General features: G+C 33.4%; 1 protein-coding gene across 2 annotated transcripts in view; it reads left to right on the top strand.

Moving 5' to 3' along the window:
• Chd1 (chromodomain helicase DNA binding protein 1) overlaps positions 1 to 14,268 on the top strand; it is a 66,866-nt gene extending 52,598 nt beyond the window's left edge. Inside the window, exons 30-37 of one of the 2 annotated variants that reach the window (XM_063245409.1) lie at positions 248 to 376; positions 762 to 1,019; positions 1,377 to 1,517; positions 6,146 to 6,324; positions 9,174 to 9,270; positions 10,130 to 10,181; positions 10,693 to 10,903; positions 12,737 to 14,268. In XM_063245409.1, coding sequence (XP_063101479.1) covers positions 248 to 376; positions 762 to 1,019; positions 1,377 to 1,517; positions 6,146 to 6,324; positions 9,174 to 9,270; positions 10,130 to 10,181; positions 10,693 to 10,903; positions 12,737 to 13,082 — 1,413 coding nt within the window. In that variant the 3' untranslated portion in view covers positions 13,083 to 14,268. The remainder of the gene's footprint in view (positions 1 to 247; positions 377 to 761; positions 1,020 to 1,376; positions 1,518 to 6,145; positions 6,325 to 9,173; positions 9,271 to 10,129; positions 10,182 to 10,692; positions 10,904 to 12,736) is intronic. The other variant, XM_063245410.1, reaches the window with a different exon arrangement.
• Positions 14,269 to 20,059: the final 5,791 nt, after the last annotated feature.

Here is a 20,059-nt window from a genome sequence, read left to right as displayed (position 1 = left end):
TGGAAGGAGTGAAAAAAGTGTATTTCTGCTTCTTATTCTCACTCTAAAGTAGTAGTTTACAAGTTGAGAAGGCTTTTAATACTGACAATAATATTATACTTGATTCACTGAATTATAATACCTTTATTAACTAAGGTTAATGTAGCTTATTACTAAATGTGGCAGGAATATTTGATCTACCCTTTAGATTATTATTCAAGTTTTTTATAATGAAACTTGAGAAGTTGGTTAATATAATTATTTTTAGGGCGGTTTAAAGAGAAGAAAAGGAAGAGTTAAGAAGAACAAAGCAGTGAAATCTATAAAAGTGAAAGAAGAAATAAAGAGTGATTCTTCTCCCCTGCCTTCAGAGAAGTCTGATGAAGACGATGAGAAGGTAATAATGCCTTTTCTGTATAAAAGGAATATGGCATTTTTGAATTAAGAATCTTGTAGTTTTTAGTGCTTGTGCTTCATAAGGTAGTTTCATTTATAGAATAGAATTCTGCCTACATGTTATCTTAGAAGTATAGAGAAATGGTACTTCCTTTTCAAACATTTACCAATTAAGCTTCTGTCTCTTTTAATTTGATTATGACATTAAATAGACTGGCTTGGCTTACATAATTTACAGGAAGGTAAACATGGCATGTATCATTATTAAGGGGATTCTTGAATGTCTTTTTCAGAATCCACATACATACAGATCACAGTCATGCAAAAAAATTTAGTTTTTGTCAAAATTCAGTTAGTAATACATTGGCCATACTTGCACTTTTCAGGATGAGATCACTTCTGTGAAACATCCAAATAAAAAATTTAAAACAGAAAGAGACAGTGAAGAAAAACCTGAGCCAGATGTCTGTATAAAGAAGGAGCCAGAAGAAAAGAGGGAAGCAAAAGAAAAGAATAAAAGAGAACTTAAAAGGGAGATAAAAAAAAAAGAGGATAAGAAAGATATAAAGGAAAAAAATTTTAAAGAAAAAAGAGAAAGCAAAATAAAAGAAGTTATGCAAAAAGAAAAAGACATAAAAGAAAAGGTATGAAAATCATTATATAAAATTTAGGAAGTAAAATAATCAGCTAATTTACATTTTAGGAGACTACATTTTTTTTTTAACCTATAACTTGAGTTCTTCAAAAATGTGTTTAGGTATGTAGCAGAGGAGAAAAATAGGTTTCAAAACTTGTTAAAAGGGCTGTATTGAGGAAACAACACTAAAAAGTGGTTTGAATTTTGATTTTTCCAAGTAAAATTGAGGAGGAAAACAAAATAGGTAAGAAAATCCATTGAGAGTAAGCACACCTATAATAAAATGAGATAGTAGTTTTCTAAAAGTATTCATTTTTTTACCTTTGTTGGGTTTTTATTTTTGTTTTATTTTCTCTTGTTTTAGTTGAGTGAATCCAAGTCTGAGAGTAAAGAAAGATCTAAAAAATCTTTGATGTTAGATGCTCCAGTTCATATTACTGCAAGTGGTGAAACAGTTCCCATATCTGAAGAATCTGAAGAGCTGGATCAGAAGACATTCAGCATTGTAAGCAGTAGACTTTCTAATTATTAATGATAATTGCTGCAGCATTTTGAGTTGCAATTTTATTTTTGTAAACTTGGAAATACACAGTATTTGAATTTCATGGTAGTATAGTTTTGATTAATAAAACCAATAGATTTAAATTATGAAAGACATGTTAAATTTAGAATCAGTTTGGAAAGGCATCTAAATAAAGATTGAAGGTGTAAAGGGTTTAATTAATACTTAAAGGGAACTTCCTTTAACTTTAGGGCTGTAAATTTTTCAATTCTTGAACCAGTAGGTTCCATTTTTGAAGTGCTTCTTACCTACAGTTAAAGAGCAGTTTTCCCCATTTTACAGGCTAAGATTTTTACAGTATACAGTATTACTAGATTTCAGATAAAATTGTACTGTCAGATTGTTCCTAAACATTTACATTCTGTGCTTATAAGGCAGTGCACTGGCACAGGTTCTCAGATGGGTTTGAATCACACTTGCCTGAAATACACTGATTCTACACATGATGAAACTTCTGTGTTCCTCAATGAAAGGAGAAAATCCATCTTTGTATTTTTCTAAAGGGTTGATTTAATGAATATATCCAAGAACTCATAAATGTCCTCAGCTATGAAATTATTTATTAGACAAATTTGTAAGGAAATGCTGTAGCAGTGTCACATTGTGGGGAAGCAGTGTGTTTGTAGTTGAAGTCAGTGCAGCTGTTTGGAAGGTAAGTATGAAGACTGAGTGAATTGGTACACGCAGTTTGCAGACCAGTGCTCTCAAAAAAGCTTATTTAGGAAGCTCAAAAATCAGCAGTGATGGGGGGTAGAGGTACTGAATTCAGATATGATACTCATTGATAAGTCCAGCCAAAGGACAAAATCAGGAAGGAGTAATAATTGGAAAAAAAGACTGAGTGGTGAGACAGGTAACTAATTTTCAGTTTAAACCAGGACTAGATAAAATAACTACTGGCAACAAATAGAGGAAACAGTCTGCCATGTAAATGTATTATATTTATGTGTCTTTCATTCACTGCTTTCTCTATCTGTATTTCATCTTTAGAAATTTCTGTTGTAACCTGAATATTTTATAGTAGTTTGAACAACTAGCTTTAGTTACATGTTAGATTTTCATGTAATTTTAAATCACTTTTTCATTGTTATGAATCCAGTGCTGTATTTAAAAAATGGAAATTTTCCTTTCTAAAACTACATTTATATTTGACCCACTATAGATGTCATTTTACTTATTTTTATATTTTTACTTATTTAGGGAAAAAAAGCAAAACAAAAGAGGGTAGAAATAATACAGAATTTCAAAAAAAAAAAAAACCAGTAAGAAATCACCAGTTGATAAACTGTATATTGTTATTTTAGAATTAGTTATTCATCACAAAATCAAAGTATAACAAGTAGACAGTGGATCTCCAGCTTACTTCTTGTTCTACTGTCTCATCTGTTTTCACCTTCGCTAGAACATGTTGATATAATGAATATATTTTTGTTTCTTGACTCTAAGGAAAGCCTTAAACAACCTTCAAGTATTTTCTCATACTTTTAAATATAGTAGTCCATACCAGTTTTCTTATTCTCATTGTGGACTGTTGACAGTGTTCAGGTTACTAAGAATGTAGAGGATATTCAAAGTATTAAGCTGTCGCTTTGTCCTATCTTCTGTTTTATGTACGTGAACCACAAGTGTTGTCTTTGGACTTTGAATTTTAATCTCTTCTGCAGGTTTAGACACTGATTCTGATTGTAACCTTTCTGTTTGGTGGATGGGTTTTAATCTAGCTTTCTCATTCATTTTCTGTAACCTTTTTTTTTTTTTTTACTAATTCACTCTGTTGGGCAAGAGTAGAGGGGAGGTGGTCATGTATTGGTTTTTGTTTTGTTTTTTGATGTCAAAACATTAACCTTTCCACTCAAAACAGTTTACCCTTTATGCATCATTACTAAGATGAAGTTGTACATCCAGCTTCTTTTCTTGTCTGCATTTCCCTTTAGCCTTCTGACTTTCATATAACTGTTAAAATGAAAAGCTTTCTGCTGTGTCCAGTACTTGGCATTTTTCCTTCATTCCTTTTCGTAAGTGATCTTTGTGTATCTTAAAGATGAAGAATGGAGTAGTTTTAAACAGGGATTCTAGACCCAGACTTGTGCTCAATTTCACTGTACTGGGGAGTAACTCTTACTAAGAAACTCAGTCTCACCCTTCATTCTCCTTAATATCTTTGCCTTATTTGGCAACTCTTGATTTACCTTAGATTTTACTGATTAATCTTTATAAATAAAATATAAATCAGTAGTTAAGGAGCACAAGATTTGAGGTCAGTTGCACCTGGCTTTGACAGATGTCATTTGTTTCTGTGCTTCAGTCTTTTCTTGTAAAAATAGGTCAAATGGCAATTGAAAGGACCGTTGTTGGGGTCAGATGAAGTACATTTAAATGAAAGCAACTAATTAGTACTTTATAAGCTTTATTCTTCAGGCCTTAGCTTTGACATAGGTTTCTGTCATCATTTCTTCTCTTCCCCACTCACATTGAAGTCAGTGAGCAAAGTCTTCTAGCTCCTCCACATTGATTTAGCTCACTCATCCCTTTCCTGAATTATTTCAGTAGCATCATGGCTGTTCTTACTGTTTCATCCTTCCTATCTCCCAAACTGTGACTTGTTTGTGCCTCATTTTGTACTCTATTCAGCAACCCTTAGGATTAGGACAGTTACACAAAGAAGAGAGTCACCCTGTGTTACCTTTGTACCTAGAACTTAACTGAGTCTTTGTCTCCTTTAGGATTAAAGATTTCATACCAAAGCCTAAAAATTATACAGTCTCTGGTTAACTCCTGTTATTTCCTGCCTTATTTCTACCTCACATGGTTCTAGTCAGATTAGCACTCATATTGTTCTTTGAAGATGTCAGAAAAAAATTTAGGACATTATACTTACTCTCTGCTTTGACTGGCCTGTTCCTTCCCTTTCTGCATACACCTTCTTAAACATTGCTCTTCCCTAAAATCTAAATAAGGTAAGAAGCCTCTTTCTCTTTGTTTTTCTTAGTCATCATTGTCACCATCTAACTCTCTATCTTGTTTGTTTATTGGTTGTTTTATACCAAAATCTAGTTTTCAAAAAATCACTGTTTTCTTAGTGCACTTTGTTCTGGAGTTGGAATAAGGTCAAGAAGATGGTGCAGCTTACACACATTGAATAAATTATTTCCTAAGAGAATATAAACTACCAAAATTAAAATTAAAAGAAAAAATTGGAAGCAGGGAATGGTGGTAGATACCTATAATCCCACTACTCAGGAGCCTGAGGTAGGAGGATCACCACAAGTTCAAGATCAGCCTGAGCTATGAAGTAAGACCTTCTCAAAACCAAAAAGAAAAGAAAATTCAAGGAGACCCCCTAGGAATAATATAAAAAAAAAAAATCAGAAAACTAAAGATTTTCCATTTTTTGTTTTTTCAAGTGGCATCAGGTCTGGCAGAAAGCTAGTTTTACCTCTAAAGTATATATAATTCTAATCGTTTCTAAATTATTCTTGACAAAGAATGGAAAACTTCTATTTGTTTGGTTAGGTAAACCAATAAAACACTAAAATACAATCAAACCCATATCAAAATGGTGTTACAGGGATTTCTTTTTTTAATAAATGGCTTTAAGCCAATTGCCAACGCAGTAAATACTTTGCTTAATGTAGACCAATCTCATTTCTACATTCCTGATACTCAACCAGCTTGCTGCTTGCTAATTTATGCAATTTAAATTTGCATAAATTTTATCTAAAGCTGCCTTTTTAGTAGTATCTTAATTCTGATTTAGGGTATAATTTTATGTTTTTAATACAGTGCTAAGCTGAATCACACAGTTATTGATATTTCACTATTAGTATGGCAAAGTATTTATCAAGGGAAGGACTGATCTATACTACCGCCACTACCACCACCAATCTCTGTGTGTCCAAATTAGGACCAAAAGTCATCATTTTCCACTTTGCTTTGTCCTTGTAGTTTAGAAGAATACAGGACTTACACATCTACCTACATTTGCTTTAGTACTGTAGTTATATTTTTATTATACAAAGATTCTCCTTTAGTTTTTTCATTATAAATTCCTTTTAGTTGATATTTTACTGTATATTTTAGTGGATATATGATATACTCTGGAAAGTATTAGTATTTTGTATTTTAATTAGGCCAGGTGTGGTAGTGCATGCCTATAATCCTAGTACTCTGAGAGACTGAGATAGAAGAATCAATGATTTCAACCTATTTCAAGCCAACCCAATGCAGAAAATTGAGACTGTCTCACAAGTAAAAATTTTAAGAAAAGGAGAGTGGGTCTGGAGATGTAGCTCAGTGTGAAGGCTAGGTTCATTCATTCCCCAGCCAATGATGCCCTATAGTATAACAAGGAACTATTTTTGTAGTAGATTAGTAAAATCCAAACTTTAGAGCCTTGCTTTCCTGAGGAATATCCAAATGGGAAAAAACTGATATGAGATGTAATGGTTTAATTTGTTGCTGTGTTGTATTTACACATGTAAGTATTGCTGAAAGAGATCTTGTTGATTTCAGATTTTTAACGTATGTATTTATATGTGTTCAATATATGTTCTTATTTTCACGTTTTCAAGTGTAAAGAAAGAATGAGGCCTGTCAAGGCAGCTTTGAAACAACTTGATAGGCCCGAGAAAGGCCTTTCAGAAAGAGAACAACTGGAGCATACTAGACAGTGTTTAATCAAAATTGGAGACCATATCACAGAATGTCTGAAAGAGTATGCAAATCCTGAACAGATTAAGCAATGGAGAAAGTAAGTAATAAGTTTTCAGGAGTTGTCAAATTTATAATTACATAACATTTTGTGCATGTGTGTTCTCTCAATTTATTTTTCGAATTCTAAGAAGTAACCTGAGTAGTAGTATTTTTATTTTTTTCCTTTAAAGCTTTTTTGTGAGTAGTTTGATCATGATAAGCCATTACTGTTATCTTTGTCTTCAAATGAGAAATAATGGGAGCTATTTCATTAAAATTTAGATTGCATTTGATTTTTAAATGTGTATACAGTTCACCAAATTATTGTCTTTATCTTTAGAAGTTACTGATCCCCCAAAATTGTTGCATAAATTTAGCAGTTTATCTTCTGGGTATCTCTCTCTCTCTCTCTCTCTTTTTTTCTCTGTCTTTCTGTCACACACACACACACACACACACACACACACACAGTTAAGATTAACATGTTTCAAGGAATATAGTAAGCAAATCTCTATTTTCTTCATTAATTTAGAAACAGTGGTAACATGGTTAATATTGAAACCTGAGCTGCTATATTGTACAGATCAGATCAGACTTAATTACTAGATATGGATTAGTGTTAAGCAAAACTACAAGACAGATGAGGAGAGACATGAAATAGTCACACAGCAGTCACTGCTGTCTGTTCGTTAGTGTGCTGACTTCAGCTGTGCGCAGTGTAGATACACATCAAAAGAAGTATAATGGTATTTCTGGAGGAGTGAAAATGATTAGAATATATTAGAAAAGTCCTGTACTTGTTCTCCTTTTTTCTTAAATTCATTTAGAACCCACTATTAAAAGAAGCTGGAGTGTTGATTTTTTTGACCAGCTGTCACATTAATAAGCACTTGCAACGCCCTATAGCTGTAACTTCTGCAGTTTGGAGTGTCACAAAAAACTGGATTTTTTCCTTCAGTTTTACAACTAGAAGGTTCATTTTGGGGTGGGGATGGGACAATTCCATTTGGCCAGCCAACATAACTTTTAATGTGCTTCAGGGGACATTAGAATAAGGGTTATTTGAACACAAGCACTGCTTTCGTTAGATAGTCAGTGTGATAACCAAGACAACTACTAAATAAATAACAAGTGAGTAATACACTGTGTTGGATATGCCACTTACAGTGACCACCTCTTGGGTCCCTGAAGGATAACTATTGATTCTACAAAATGAAACTAGATAAACACATAACAGAGCAGCCGATATGTGTTTACAGTAACTATAAATAAGGTTATCTGCCTTATTTGTTGCTTACAGATACTACTTTCATCTTTTTTTACCAACTCTGAAAAACAACTGAAGTGGAAAACTAATTTTTGTTTAAAAATCACTGTAATTAAGTGATGAACAATCAAAATAGTAGAAAATTTGTGTTTTCATTTGATCTAACAAAGTAATTGCATATGCCATAATCTAATAGATCTTTTAATAGCATTACTTTCAGAAAGTCTGGATTGTTATTGCTACAAAAGAAAAAAGAACAAAGGTGAAAAGCTTTGTAGGGCAGAGTTGAGTCTGGGGTGTAACAGAAGCAGCATCTGGGACCTGACCTTTGTACAGAAGGTGTTTGCCTCAGGTTTGTGCAAGTGCCAAGCTCTGGTGCTTGCCCAAGAGGAGATACTGTGCATGGGATAGAAAAAGGGCTACAACCAAATTCTAAGACAAAAAGTACTTTTAGCAGGACATGATGGCGCACACCTGTAATCCCACCACTTGGAACTCTGAGACAGAAGGATTGCCATGAGTTTGAGGCTAGCCTGAGCTACACAGCAAAATCCTGTGTCAGAATTAAAATCAGAACCAAAAACAAACAAAAAATGTATTTTTCACAATAATCAGTTATGAACAAAAAGCAGCTTAATTTTCTCCTTGAAGATTAACTGTAGAATGTAGATAAGTTAGAGATAGCTTACAAAATTCATTTAAAAGCCAGACAAATTTTCTCAGTCAATTGCAGTTCAGTTAGGTATCAGTTGGCTTTCTCAATCAAGTTTACTTTTGTATTTCAAGGTAACTATACCTTCAGTGTGTAGCTGTGCCTTGTGATGACAACTGATGTGGCTGATTTTTTTGAGGCATATTTGACAGTTTTAAAAAATATATATTTATGGCTTATAATTTGATATATTTGTACATTATGAAATAATTACAATCTATAATTAATTTTCTGTCTTTGGATAGAAAGAGAAACCTAGAGACACTACCCTTACCTGCTTAATAGTGTCTGATCAGGTAGCCTTGTGACTATTACATCATTTATAAAATGACAGTTACATTTTAATACATGAGGATCCTTTTACAGTACTTAGGATTGAACCTAGGTCTTTACACTGAGTTGTAGCCTCAGCTCTTTAATTTTTGAAATGGGGTTTGTATAAATAGCCCAGAGTAGGCTTGAATTTGGAATCCTTCTGCCTCAGCTTTCTGAAGTTTGGGGATAACAGGCATGCACCACTATGCATGGCTAAAAAATTCTATACTGGTTTAATTCATATCACCCTCCCTGTTCCCCTCTCTCCCCCCAAAAACCCAGTAGTTTAATCCATAGCATTTTATGCTCATTCTGCTCACAACTACTGACATACCTGATGCTATATATAGTTTTGGATCATGAATCCCTTGAGTTCCTTCTGGTTTGTTTAGATATCTTCGGTCCATTTCAGTTTAAGATTATTCCTTTTCATTCTGAGGTGATAAAATCAGGTTTGGGTTGATTGGAGTTTAACCATATATACAGCTTGAAAAAGTAAATGTGAAAATTAATCTCTTTAAAGTCTGTTCTGTAGAGAGCTGGTGTGTGTGTGTGTGTGTGTGTTTGAGGGGAAATTTTTCCACCAGACTATAATTTGTCTTTTTTTCTATAGAAACCTGTGGATTTTTGTATCTAAGTTTACTGAATTTGATGCAAGAAAGTTACATAAGTTATATAAGCATGCTATCAAAAAACGACAAGAAACTCAGGTAAATTAATACATTATATTTTATTAATTTCATTCAAACCAGGATACATTCTTTATTACAGAAGAATTAATCAGAGAATGAAACAGAAAACCACCATTATAAAACTTCCATAATAATGATTGCAGGCAAGATCCACAGAAGAAATCTAAAATTTATGGGCAAGAGTGCTATAGTCTTCCTCTCTGAGATGCTGATTTCTTATAAAAGGGCAACAGTTTATGGGAGAGACCCTTATTTGACATTAACTTAAACAAGTAGCCATAATAATAAGACAAAGCATCACATGAATATCTCTGATAACAGTGCATTGAGATAGGCCCATCAAACTTGTGGAATTATGGCCAAAAACAACTCTAACTTCGATGTTATCTTGAAAACATGTCAGATAAATCACATTTGAGGGATAGTCTGTGTTAACTGGTACTCTTTAGACATGTCAAGATAAGAACCTATCACAGAAAACATAAAAATTAAATGTAGTGTAGAGCTCCAGGATCTAATCTGGGGAAAATGTGAAGTCTGAATAAGGTCTATAGTTGTTTATAGTCTTGCATCAATGTTTTGATCATCATGCTGTGGTTATATAAAATATTTACATTAGGAGACAGCCAGACAATGTATATGGGAGCTTTTGTTACCACTTGTGCAACTTTTCTGTTAAATCTAAAAATTTTTCAGTCAATAGCTTAGAAATACATCTATGGAGCAAATAGTATATGATTTATAAATGTTACGCATTTCAATATCTTATATGTAGACTTCAGTCAATATTAGATTTTTTAAAGCGCTCCCTTCGTCAGTTTTATGTTGTATATTTAAAGCTTCTTAAAAGATTCTTACATATGTGTGTTTATTTTAGCAAAACAGTGATCAGAACAGCAACTTGAATGCTCATGTAATTAGAAATCCAGGTAAGTAAGCCTTACTAATTGTTTTGGGAGATAAATTTAAAACTTAGTTTTTCTTTTTTGGTTTTATTTTAGCTAAAATTATGGAAACTTAGTTTTATATTGAGAATATTCTGTAATTTTCATTTATACTTACATTATTAGATAAAATATTCTCTTAATGTTTTAGTTTATTGTTATTGTTCACATAGATTAAATTGTCAAATTTCTAGAAATTATAAGATAATTGTTATCTTTTAGGTTAATGCATTCTGTTGTGATAACAGGCACAAGAAAGTCTAAGAATGGTTTGGGCCTTACATTTACCAATAATGATTTTTCAAACTTAATAACCTGTGACCTCTTACTGTCTTAGAACTACCTTTTTAAAACATTTCCAAATGCTTTAACTACCTGTATTTGAGAAATCATTTTGTTTTGGCAGCAGTTAAAACAAGAGCAATTACCTAGCATTAAGGAACTTACACCATATTTTTTAAATCATTAATAAAAGTCATGGATTTTTTCTTGACAGATGTGGAAAGATTAAAAGAGAATACAAATCATGATGACAGCAGCAGGGACAGTTATTCTTCTGATAGACATTTATCTCAGTACCATGACCATCATAAAGACCGACATCAGGGAGATTCCTACAAAAAGAGCGATTCCAGAAAAAGACCCTATTCTTCATTTAGTAATGGTAAAGACCATCGGGAATGGGATCACTACAAGCAAGACAGCAGGTAAACTTGAGTCCTTTTGAAATTTGTCTTACAGCTTTTTCCTTTTATTTACCATATTGGGCCTGCAGTTAGAACAAGTCTTGCTTATTTATAAACAAAAGAATTGATCTATAGTATTTCCATCACTAGTAATAACTGAGTTTCTCTATAAAATGAAGAGTTTGGTTTTCTGTTTGTTTCTTTGTTTGATTTTTTTGAGATAGGGTCTTGCTATATAGTTGAGGCTGGCCTCAAACTCACAATGTTCCTTCTGCCTCAGTCTCCCAATTGCTGGGATTACAGGCATGTGCCACCATGCCTGGCTTTATATAAGGAGGTAATGTGGGGTGTTTTGTTTTGTTTTGTTTTGTTTTGTTTTGTTTTGTTTTTGAGACAGGGTCTCACTCTGCAGTTCAGGCTGGCTGTGAACTCACTATGTAGTGCAGGCCAGCCTTGAACATAGCCTCCAGAGTGCTGAGATTACAGGGGTGCACCATAGTGTCCATAATTATGAGTTTTGAAGTAAAAAATTGAAATTCAGATATACAGTGAGAATTGGAAGTTGGTTTGGGATTCATTATGATTGGCTTTGGAGACAATTGAATCATATACTTTTCAAAATATAATAGTATAAAATAAGAGCTTGCTTGAATAGTAATCCAGATTTGAGGATAGGGGATTCTGCATTCCTTATTATAAAAAAAAATTGGGACAATCTTGTTGAGATTAAGCTTTAATCTAACAGTTTGGGATAGTCCTGAAATGGGAAGTTTTCTCTGATTTTTAAAATTGTTACTATTGGAAGTTTTGGGTATGTTGTTCTGGTTTTGTTTTGTTTTGTTTTGTATTGTAACGGGGTCTCACTGTGTAGTTTAGCCTGGCCATGAACTCCCTATGTAGCACACGCCAGCCTCTAACATGTGGCAGTCCTCCTGCCTCAGGCTCCTGAGTCCTAGGATTGTGTTGCTCAGTTGTAAAGTAGTTGCCTCCCATGTTGAGGCCTGGTTTCATACCCCAACATTGCAGAAAGAAAAATGAGAAAATACTGTTTCTCTTTCAGTTGTGCTTACAGTATTAATTTCTTTTGTGAGAAATCCTGTCACTTTCCAAAACATCAATTAATAGAATGGTATAATACTAGAAAGGGATGTATAATAAAAAGAAAAATTTGTAGTAAATGATGTGAATGTATTATTTCATTGGCTAACGATTAAATATCATTTATATTTTTAATAAAAAACCCTCATTCAGTGTATTTTGTTTGAGAAAGCAAACATTTTAGAGATTACTTCTTATAATTGCCCACTTTTTTTAGTAGATTGCCACATTTATTTATCGAGCACATTTTTCATTAATAATTTTTGTGTTAAGACATTTTAAAAGTCAAACTCGAGAAAGCTTTTAATAGGCATCATCGGTCAATGAAAATTCTCCCTTATAAGTCATTTGTAAACTTTATTCTTGAATTTAAAATTTTTCTGGCTGGAAGTTCTTATTAAAAGCCTTTGATTTTTATGGGGATCCTGGATGGTTGTGGTTATCTAGTTCTGACTTACAGACAGATAAGATGTGTGAATGCAAATAAAAAAAAAAAAAAAGCATATTCTCCAAGTTTGGCATATGAAATTTGCTGCTGTGTGAGGTAGTCTGTATGGGTTTTTTAGTTTTATGAATCAAATGATTTTTCCAAAGACACTCTAGTGATTTTGAAACTGATTTATGGAATTTGATGAAGTGTAAGAGCTTGTATGCAATGAAAGGTATTTTTACTTTATTTTTTGGTAAGATTTTATTTGGAAACATTGTCATTTGCATTATTAGGTTGACTAAAAGACACAATTTCTCTTTTATTAGATATTACAGTGACCGAGAGAAACACAGAAAACTGGATGATCACAGGAGTAGAGATCACAGGTCAAATTTGGAAGCAAGTTTAAAAGATAGATGTCATTCTGATCATCGATCTCATTCAGATCATCGGGTCCATTCAGATCACCGGTCAAGTTCTGAATATACACACCATAAATCTTCCAGGGATTATAGATATCACTCAGAGTGGCAAATGGACCACAGAGCTTCCAGTAGTGGCCCTAGGTCACCACTAGATCAGAGGTCTCCATATGGCTCCAGATCGCCATTTGAACATTCAGTAGAACACAAAAGTACACCTGAGCATACCTGGAGTAATCGGAAAACATAACAAAAACTGATGCTTTGTCTTTGAGGACTTATCTTTTAGCCATATATCAGAAACCAACACAGTAATTGCCTTACATGACTTGAAAGATATAAACAGATCTTCTATCAGTAGCAGTATTGTTACTTCTTTCCAGGATGCAAGATCTATTATCCCAACAGAAGAGAAACTATTTTTATATTTAAGGATTATGCTGCACTGTACTACAAATATTGTAGTACTTTTTTTTTTTTTTTCTTTTTTAAAGAAATGGAAAATGTTTACTATAACAGGGACCTCAACACTGCCCTCCCATGTAGGCTGGATAAAACTGTTTTTTAAGTCAGTTATTTTAGACTGACCTCCATTTAAATTATGTTTGTATATGAACTTTACTCTGACCTGTGATCATGTTTCAGGAAGGAATGAAAGAGAGTTCTTTTCTTAATAAAGAAAAAAGGCTCAAGGACTTTGTTCACTTTCCAAAGCTACTTGTTTACATTGTACACTGCGACCACCTTGCCGCTTTTCATCACAAGCTTGAATATTTAAATTCTGTACTTATATCTGTAATATAGCCAGGAATTTCCTGTTTGTGATTTATTATTATGCCTTTTTACAAAAAGAAAAAATGGCTGTAAATTATTGTAAATGTATTAAATGAGCTTTCCGTACTTCTTTCCCCCTCAGGCTTTTTTTGACTGTTCCTTTCTCTACCAACTCAGGCCTTCTTATGAAAAACAAAAAAATCAGTGTAATAACATTTTTTAATAATTTGTCTTGATGGAATCATTGTTTAGAATGTAAAAATGGGGAAAGGGGCCACTTATTTCCATTAGTCCTTTTTATATTGAATACTTTATTAGATACATGTTATTCCCCTCTCCCCTTTTAGTCAATATTATGTTTGTAGTAAAAGAAGCTATAGTGAGATAATATGGAAAGTCTAAACTGCATGCTCTGGAAACATTTTTTTCAGACGCATTTGGTTTAAAAGGGTAGGTATATATGACACTCAGAATCAAAACAGCCAAAAGTTACTGTAAATCCATTTGTTTTCCCTTTTCATGTGGGCAATAATGTCAAATGTGCTATGCAGCCAGGTTAACATTTTAGACAAACTTGATTGACTTTTAATATAAACTGTTACAATGCACACTGATTGTATATAAAAACCTTATATATGACAAATTAAATTTAACAAAAAGGATATATGGGCTCCTGTAGTTTTCTGCTACATCTTACTCTTTCAAGCACTTAGTGTTTTTTTAAGTAGCATTTGACAATAAAAAGATACTGGTAAACATTTGAATATTGGCAGTGTAGTACTATAACTAAACCTATTTTGAAAACTGAATCTTTCTGTGAAATAAAAGGCCTTAAAATCTTTGGACCCCTTGGCTTCCTGAAGATATTTTAGGGTGCCTTGCATTCATAGGTATTCATTTTGTTATATTCAGTGGAAATATATGAATAATATGACTTGCATTTTTAGTATGCTTGTTACATAGCAAATTTTAATTTTACTCTGACAATTGATATATTCCTGTAATACTTTCATACATAGACCCATTGATCAGTTGAGGAAGCGGTCTATTAAAATTCATCCATAGATTGATTTATTGACAACTTTCCTTTCATTTAGTTAAGTCTAAATTTTATACTGTGTGTACAAAACCTTTCCGGGTTTTGTTTTTGTTTTTTAAATTTTATATATATATATATATATATATATATATATATATATATATATGTACCCTGATGTGTTTATTTGCTGGTATATAAGATAGCATGTAAAGGAATAACCCAATTTTAAGTATGTTATAATTAAATATTAAAAAAACTCAATGTTGGCACACACTTTTAAGCCATTTCACTTTTCATACACTTAGTATAAATGATTATATTCCACAACAACATTTGGGTAAAAATTAAGAAGTTATATTAACACTGGAATCAGAGCCGATATTTTCTAATTCACTTCATAGCTGAAACATTTGCATTATATCCTGGGAAAATTTCATAGAACATTTTTGGGAACAAGAGAGTAGTCTCTAACATTGCTACATTTAGATGGATATTTAAGCCAGCCAGGTGAATTGAATGAGGAATATGGAGCTTACCTTAATTTGCAAGAAATGTTAACTGAAAGAAATCAGTTGTTAGGATCAAAGCCATATGTCTATGAAGACACAATAGAGAACATTTGTATGTAGATATAATAGGAAACATTCTCTATAAGATATGTTTATTTTTGGTCTTTTACATACTCATTCTGCTTTGCTATTTTTATCCTTTTATGTTTCCTTTTTTAAGGATAAATTATGCATAACATTGTACAATTAACCCTCCACTTTAATAATATACAATAAATGGTTCTTATTAAAATCAGTGGCCTGTCTGCTTATAAAGAAGTATCAGGATACATTAGAAAATAGTTTTCAGATTGTTGGTGTGAAAAACTGACATTTGAGTGATTCTTTTTGTACCAAGTGGTTTTTTAAAAAACTGTTACATTTTTCTCCCCACTTTTCCTCTCCTCCCACCCTCCCTAGTTGCCCTTTCTTTTATTATGCCTATTAATACATTGCTATTAACATACTCCTTATTTCTCTTTCGTTTTTTCACACCAAACAATGTATTTACATATGTGGCTGATTTATTTAACTTAGGAATATGATCTCAAGGTGCATCTATTTATCTGAGTGTCTCAAGTTCTTCATGATGGAGTAGTACTTGTTATATTTTTAAAAACCATTTTTTTAAATCCATTCAGCAGTTGTTGGGCATTTGGGTTGTTTCCAAGATTTAGAAAAATTAACAAATTGTGCAGCTGTAAACATTGATGTGCTTATGTGTCTGTGGTACAATGTTTTTAATTCTTCCAGGAAAATACCTAGCAGGGGAAACGCTGGGTCAAATATGACCTCTAATGCTAGTTTTTTGAGAATCTCCATACTGAAATCCACAGTGGTTGCCCCAGGCTACACTCCCACCAACAGTGGAGAAGGTTCGCTTTTCCTCACAGCCCCAGCAGTGTGAGTTACTAGTTGATTTTTCAATAATGCCATTCTTTCTGGGGTAAGGCAGAATCACAGTGTTGTTTTAATTTGTATTTCTTAAATGACCAGTGATGATGAACACACTCTCATATAATTCTCTGCTGTTTTGTATTTTTTCCTTGGAGAAGTCTGTATTCATTTCTGGTGCTCAGTTTTGAATTTGGTCTTTGAATTTGGGAGGCATCTTAATTTTTTTCAGATGTTTATATGTTCTAGATATTACTCATTTAAGGGGACAATAGCTAAAATTTTTTCCATTCTGTGGGGTGTCTTCACTTCACTGGTAATTTGCTATGCCAAAGCTTTTTGATAGGATGCGATCTCAGTTGTGATGCAGTGTAGTATTTCTTGTGTGACTGGGGTTTTTGTTCAGAAAATCTTTGCCTACACACATATGCAAGTGTTTTACCTGTTCTCGGCAGATTTAGTGTTTCTGTTTCAGTATTTAGATCTCTGTTCATTTTGACATTAGTGCATGATGAGACATATGGGTCTAGTTTTAGGCTTTGGCACTTGGAAAGCCAGTATTTCCAACAACATTTATTTACTAAAGAGGTTTTCAGTAATCATGCTTGACCCCTGTGTCAAAGATCAGATGCCTGAGTGTGCTTGGAATTGTTTCTGGATCTTGTATACTGTTTCATCGATCCTCAGGTCTAATTTTGTTTTTGTTTTCCTAGTGTTTTTGTTTTGTTTTTGATGCTGCCATGCTATTTTTATCATAGTGACTTTGTAGTGTAGTTTCAAGAGGGATGATGATACCCCCTCCTTTGCTTTTGTTGCCCAGCATTGTTTTTGCTATCCTAGGACTCTTCTGCTTCCAAATGATTTTAGAAATGTATTCTCTAGTTCTGTGAGGTGTGGTAATGTATCTTGATTGAGGTTGCATTAAATTCGTGTAGCAATTTTGAGTGGCCATTTTTGCTATGTTCTTCCTACCCAAAAGTCAGGGATATCTTTCCATTTTCTTATGTATCTTCAATCTCCTTTTTTGGAGTACTGTAATTTTCAGTGTATAGATCTTTCACTTCCATCGTTAGATTGATTCCTAACTATTTCATTTTTTAATGCTGTTGTGAAGGGTTGTGTTTCCCTAATTTCTCAGTGCACTAGTTGTCTGTGTATATGAATACTGTTGGTGTTTGAGTATTGACTTTTTATCTAGCTGCAGTACTGGATTTGGTTATCAAATCTCAAAGTCTTTTGGTGGAGTTTCTGGGGTCTTCTATGTAGCGTATCAAATAATGCAAGTAATTTAACTTCCTTTCCTGTCCTTACTCCTTTTATTTCTTTTTGTTGTCTAATTGTTCTGGTTAATATTTCCAGAGCCACATTAAATGAGAGAGGTGATTGTATATATCCTTGTCTTGTTTCTGATTTTAAGGTGAAAGGTGTCAGTTTTTATTTTTGTATGATTGTCGTTTGTCATAGATAACTTTTATCAGATTGAGATAAAGGGCCATCTATTCAAAATAAATTTTCTGTGGGGCTTTTATCATGAATGAGTGTTGGACTTTATCAAATGCTTTTTCTGCAGCTATTGATGATCATGTGGTATTTGTCTTTGGCTCTGTGGATGTGGTGTACTACGCTTACTGATTTGCATATGTTGAACCATCCCTGCATCCCTGGGAAGAATCCTACTTGTATAATCTTGTGACAATTGTGTATAATCTTGTGATAATTGTGTGTAATCTTGATAATTTGCTGCATTCTATTTGCCAGTATGTTATTTGAGGGGTTTTGCATCTTGTATTCATTAGGGAGATTGGCCTGTCAGGTTTTTGTTTGTTTGGGAGTGGGGTCCTTTTCAGGCTTTGGGATCAAGGTAATATTTGCTTCCGTTGCTTCCTAAAATGAATTTGGAAGTGTCGCTTCCTTTTTAGTTTCATTAAAGAATGTCAGCTTTAGTGACACTAGATCTCAAAATTTCTCATAGGATTCAGCGGTGAATCCTGTGACCTGTGCTTGTCTTTGTTGTTAAGTTTTTGCTTATATTTTCAATTTCATTGACTGGTACTGCCTTATTTAGAATTCTTATGTCTTCTTGGTTCAGTTTTGGCAATTCATATGTGTCTAGGAATCTGTCCATTTCTTCTGTGTTTTCCATCTTAGACTACAGTTTCTTTGATGATCTCTGGATTTCCACAGGATCTGTTGCGATTTCCCCTTTTCCATTCATTAGCTGTACAAATTTGAGTCTTTGCTTTTTTTGGTAAGGTTGACTGAGGGGTTTTCAATTTTATTTAGTCTTTCATAGATCCACTCTTTGATTCATTGATTTGTATTGTTTTCATAGTCTCCATTGCATTGATTTCTGCTCTTTATAATTTCCTCTCGTTCAAACTTTGATTTGTTCTTTTTCTAGAAGTTTGAGGTTCAGTATTAGATTATTTAACCTCATTCTATTTTCCTGATGTGATAATTCACTGCTATAAATTTCCCACTTAGGACTGATTTTATTGTGCTGCATAAATTCTGGTATGTTGTGTCAGCATTATTTAATTGTAGATATTGCTTCAGAAGGGTGTTACTTAATTTCCAGGTGTTTATGTATTATAGTTTCTTTTGCTGTTGATCTCCAATTTCACTGCACTATGGTCAGGTAATGTGCATGGAATAACTTCAGTTCCTTTATTTTATGAAGGATGTTTTGTGGGCTAGTCTGTGGTATATTGGAGAATGTCCCATGTGCAGCTGAGAATAATGTGACTTCTGATATTGTGGTGTGGAACTCTGTGTAGACATCTGAGTTCATTTGTTCACAGGTTTGGCTTATTTCTGATGTTTCTTGATTTTTTTTTTTTTTTTTTTTTTTTTTTTTGTCTAATTGTTCTATTTGTGACAGCAGGGCTTTGAGGTACCCCGTTACATTTGTGCTAGGGCTTGTTTGATTTTTTCATGTGTGTTAATACTTGTTTTATAGGTGCATTATATAGTGATCTTTGTCTCTGTTGGTCAGTTATTCTTTAATCATTATGTAGTGATCTTGTTTGTCTTACTTTTTGTTTTTGTTTTCATTTTTGTCTTCTTGAGACTGGTCTCACTGTGTGGTTCAGGCTGGCCTTGTGCTCCCGTTGGAGCCCAGGCTGGTCTCAAACTCACAATGATCTTCCTGCCTCAGCCTCCCAAGTGCTGGGATTATAGAAGTGTACCACCACATTGTGCTAAGATTGATAAACTCTGATCAATCTTATATTGTTTCTTGCCTCATCTTCCAGCTGGTGGACTGATTTTTCATGGTTCTTTACTAGTTTTAGGATATTTTCTTTCATGGTGACTAACTGCAATCTTGTCTTCCAAATCTTATATTCTGTCCTCACTTTCATTCAGTCTGTTTCATTTGCTTTCACTGGAATCTTTGATCTCTGGGTCTCTATTTGGATTTGCTTCATGGCTTCCATTTCTTTTGGAGGTTGGTCATTCATGGTTTCTATCATTTTTCTAATCTCCTCTATTGTTTTTAATCTATGTCTACCCTAGATTGAGTGAGCATGTCCTTCATTTCGTTTGTCATTTTGTTTTTTTTACCTGAGACACTTTTTTCTATAGCCACCTCCATTTATTTATTTATTATTTATACTTTTGCTTATACTACCATTTCAAAAAGTTCCAGTGTGTGGCTTCAGGTTTTTTTTTTTTTAAGCTCATGTTCTACACTTCTGGAATTTCATTTGCTTCTGCATCTTATCATTTTCTGTTTTTATTACATTTTATTTCTCATGTTGGTGCTGGTAGATTTCTTAGGTTAGTTTTATCACTAGTATTGTGGCTTCCCATGGAAATGCCTATTCCTCAGAGAAACACCTTCTAGGTGTAAGTGGTTCTTTTTGTCTATCCCAAGAACTTAACCATCCCAGTTTATTAGGGTAGGACATTGCTACCTATTTGGCTGTGCTCTCTGTCTTTTTGTACTGGACTGTGGTGCTGGCAATCACA

This window comes from Cavia porcellus, unplaced genomic scaffold, assembly GCF_034190915.1.
Source record: "Cavia porcellus strain 051 isolate PalLab524CR breed Dunkin Hartley unplaced genomic scaffold, mCavPor4.1 scaffold_2, whole genome shotgun sequence".
Lineage (NCBI taxonomy): Eukaryota > Metazoa > Chordata > Mammalia > Rodentia > Caviidae > Cavia > Cavia porcellus.
This window is presented reverse-complemented; position numbering and strand designations above follow the sequence as displayed.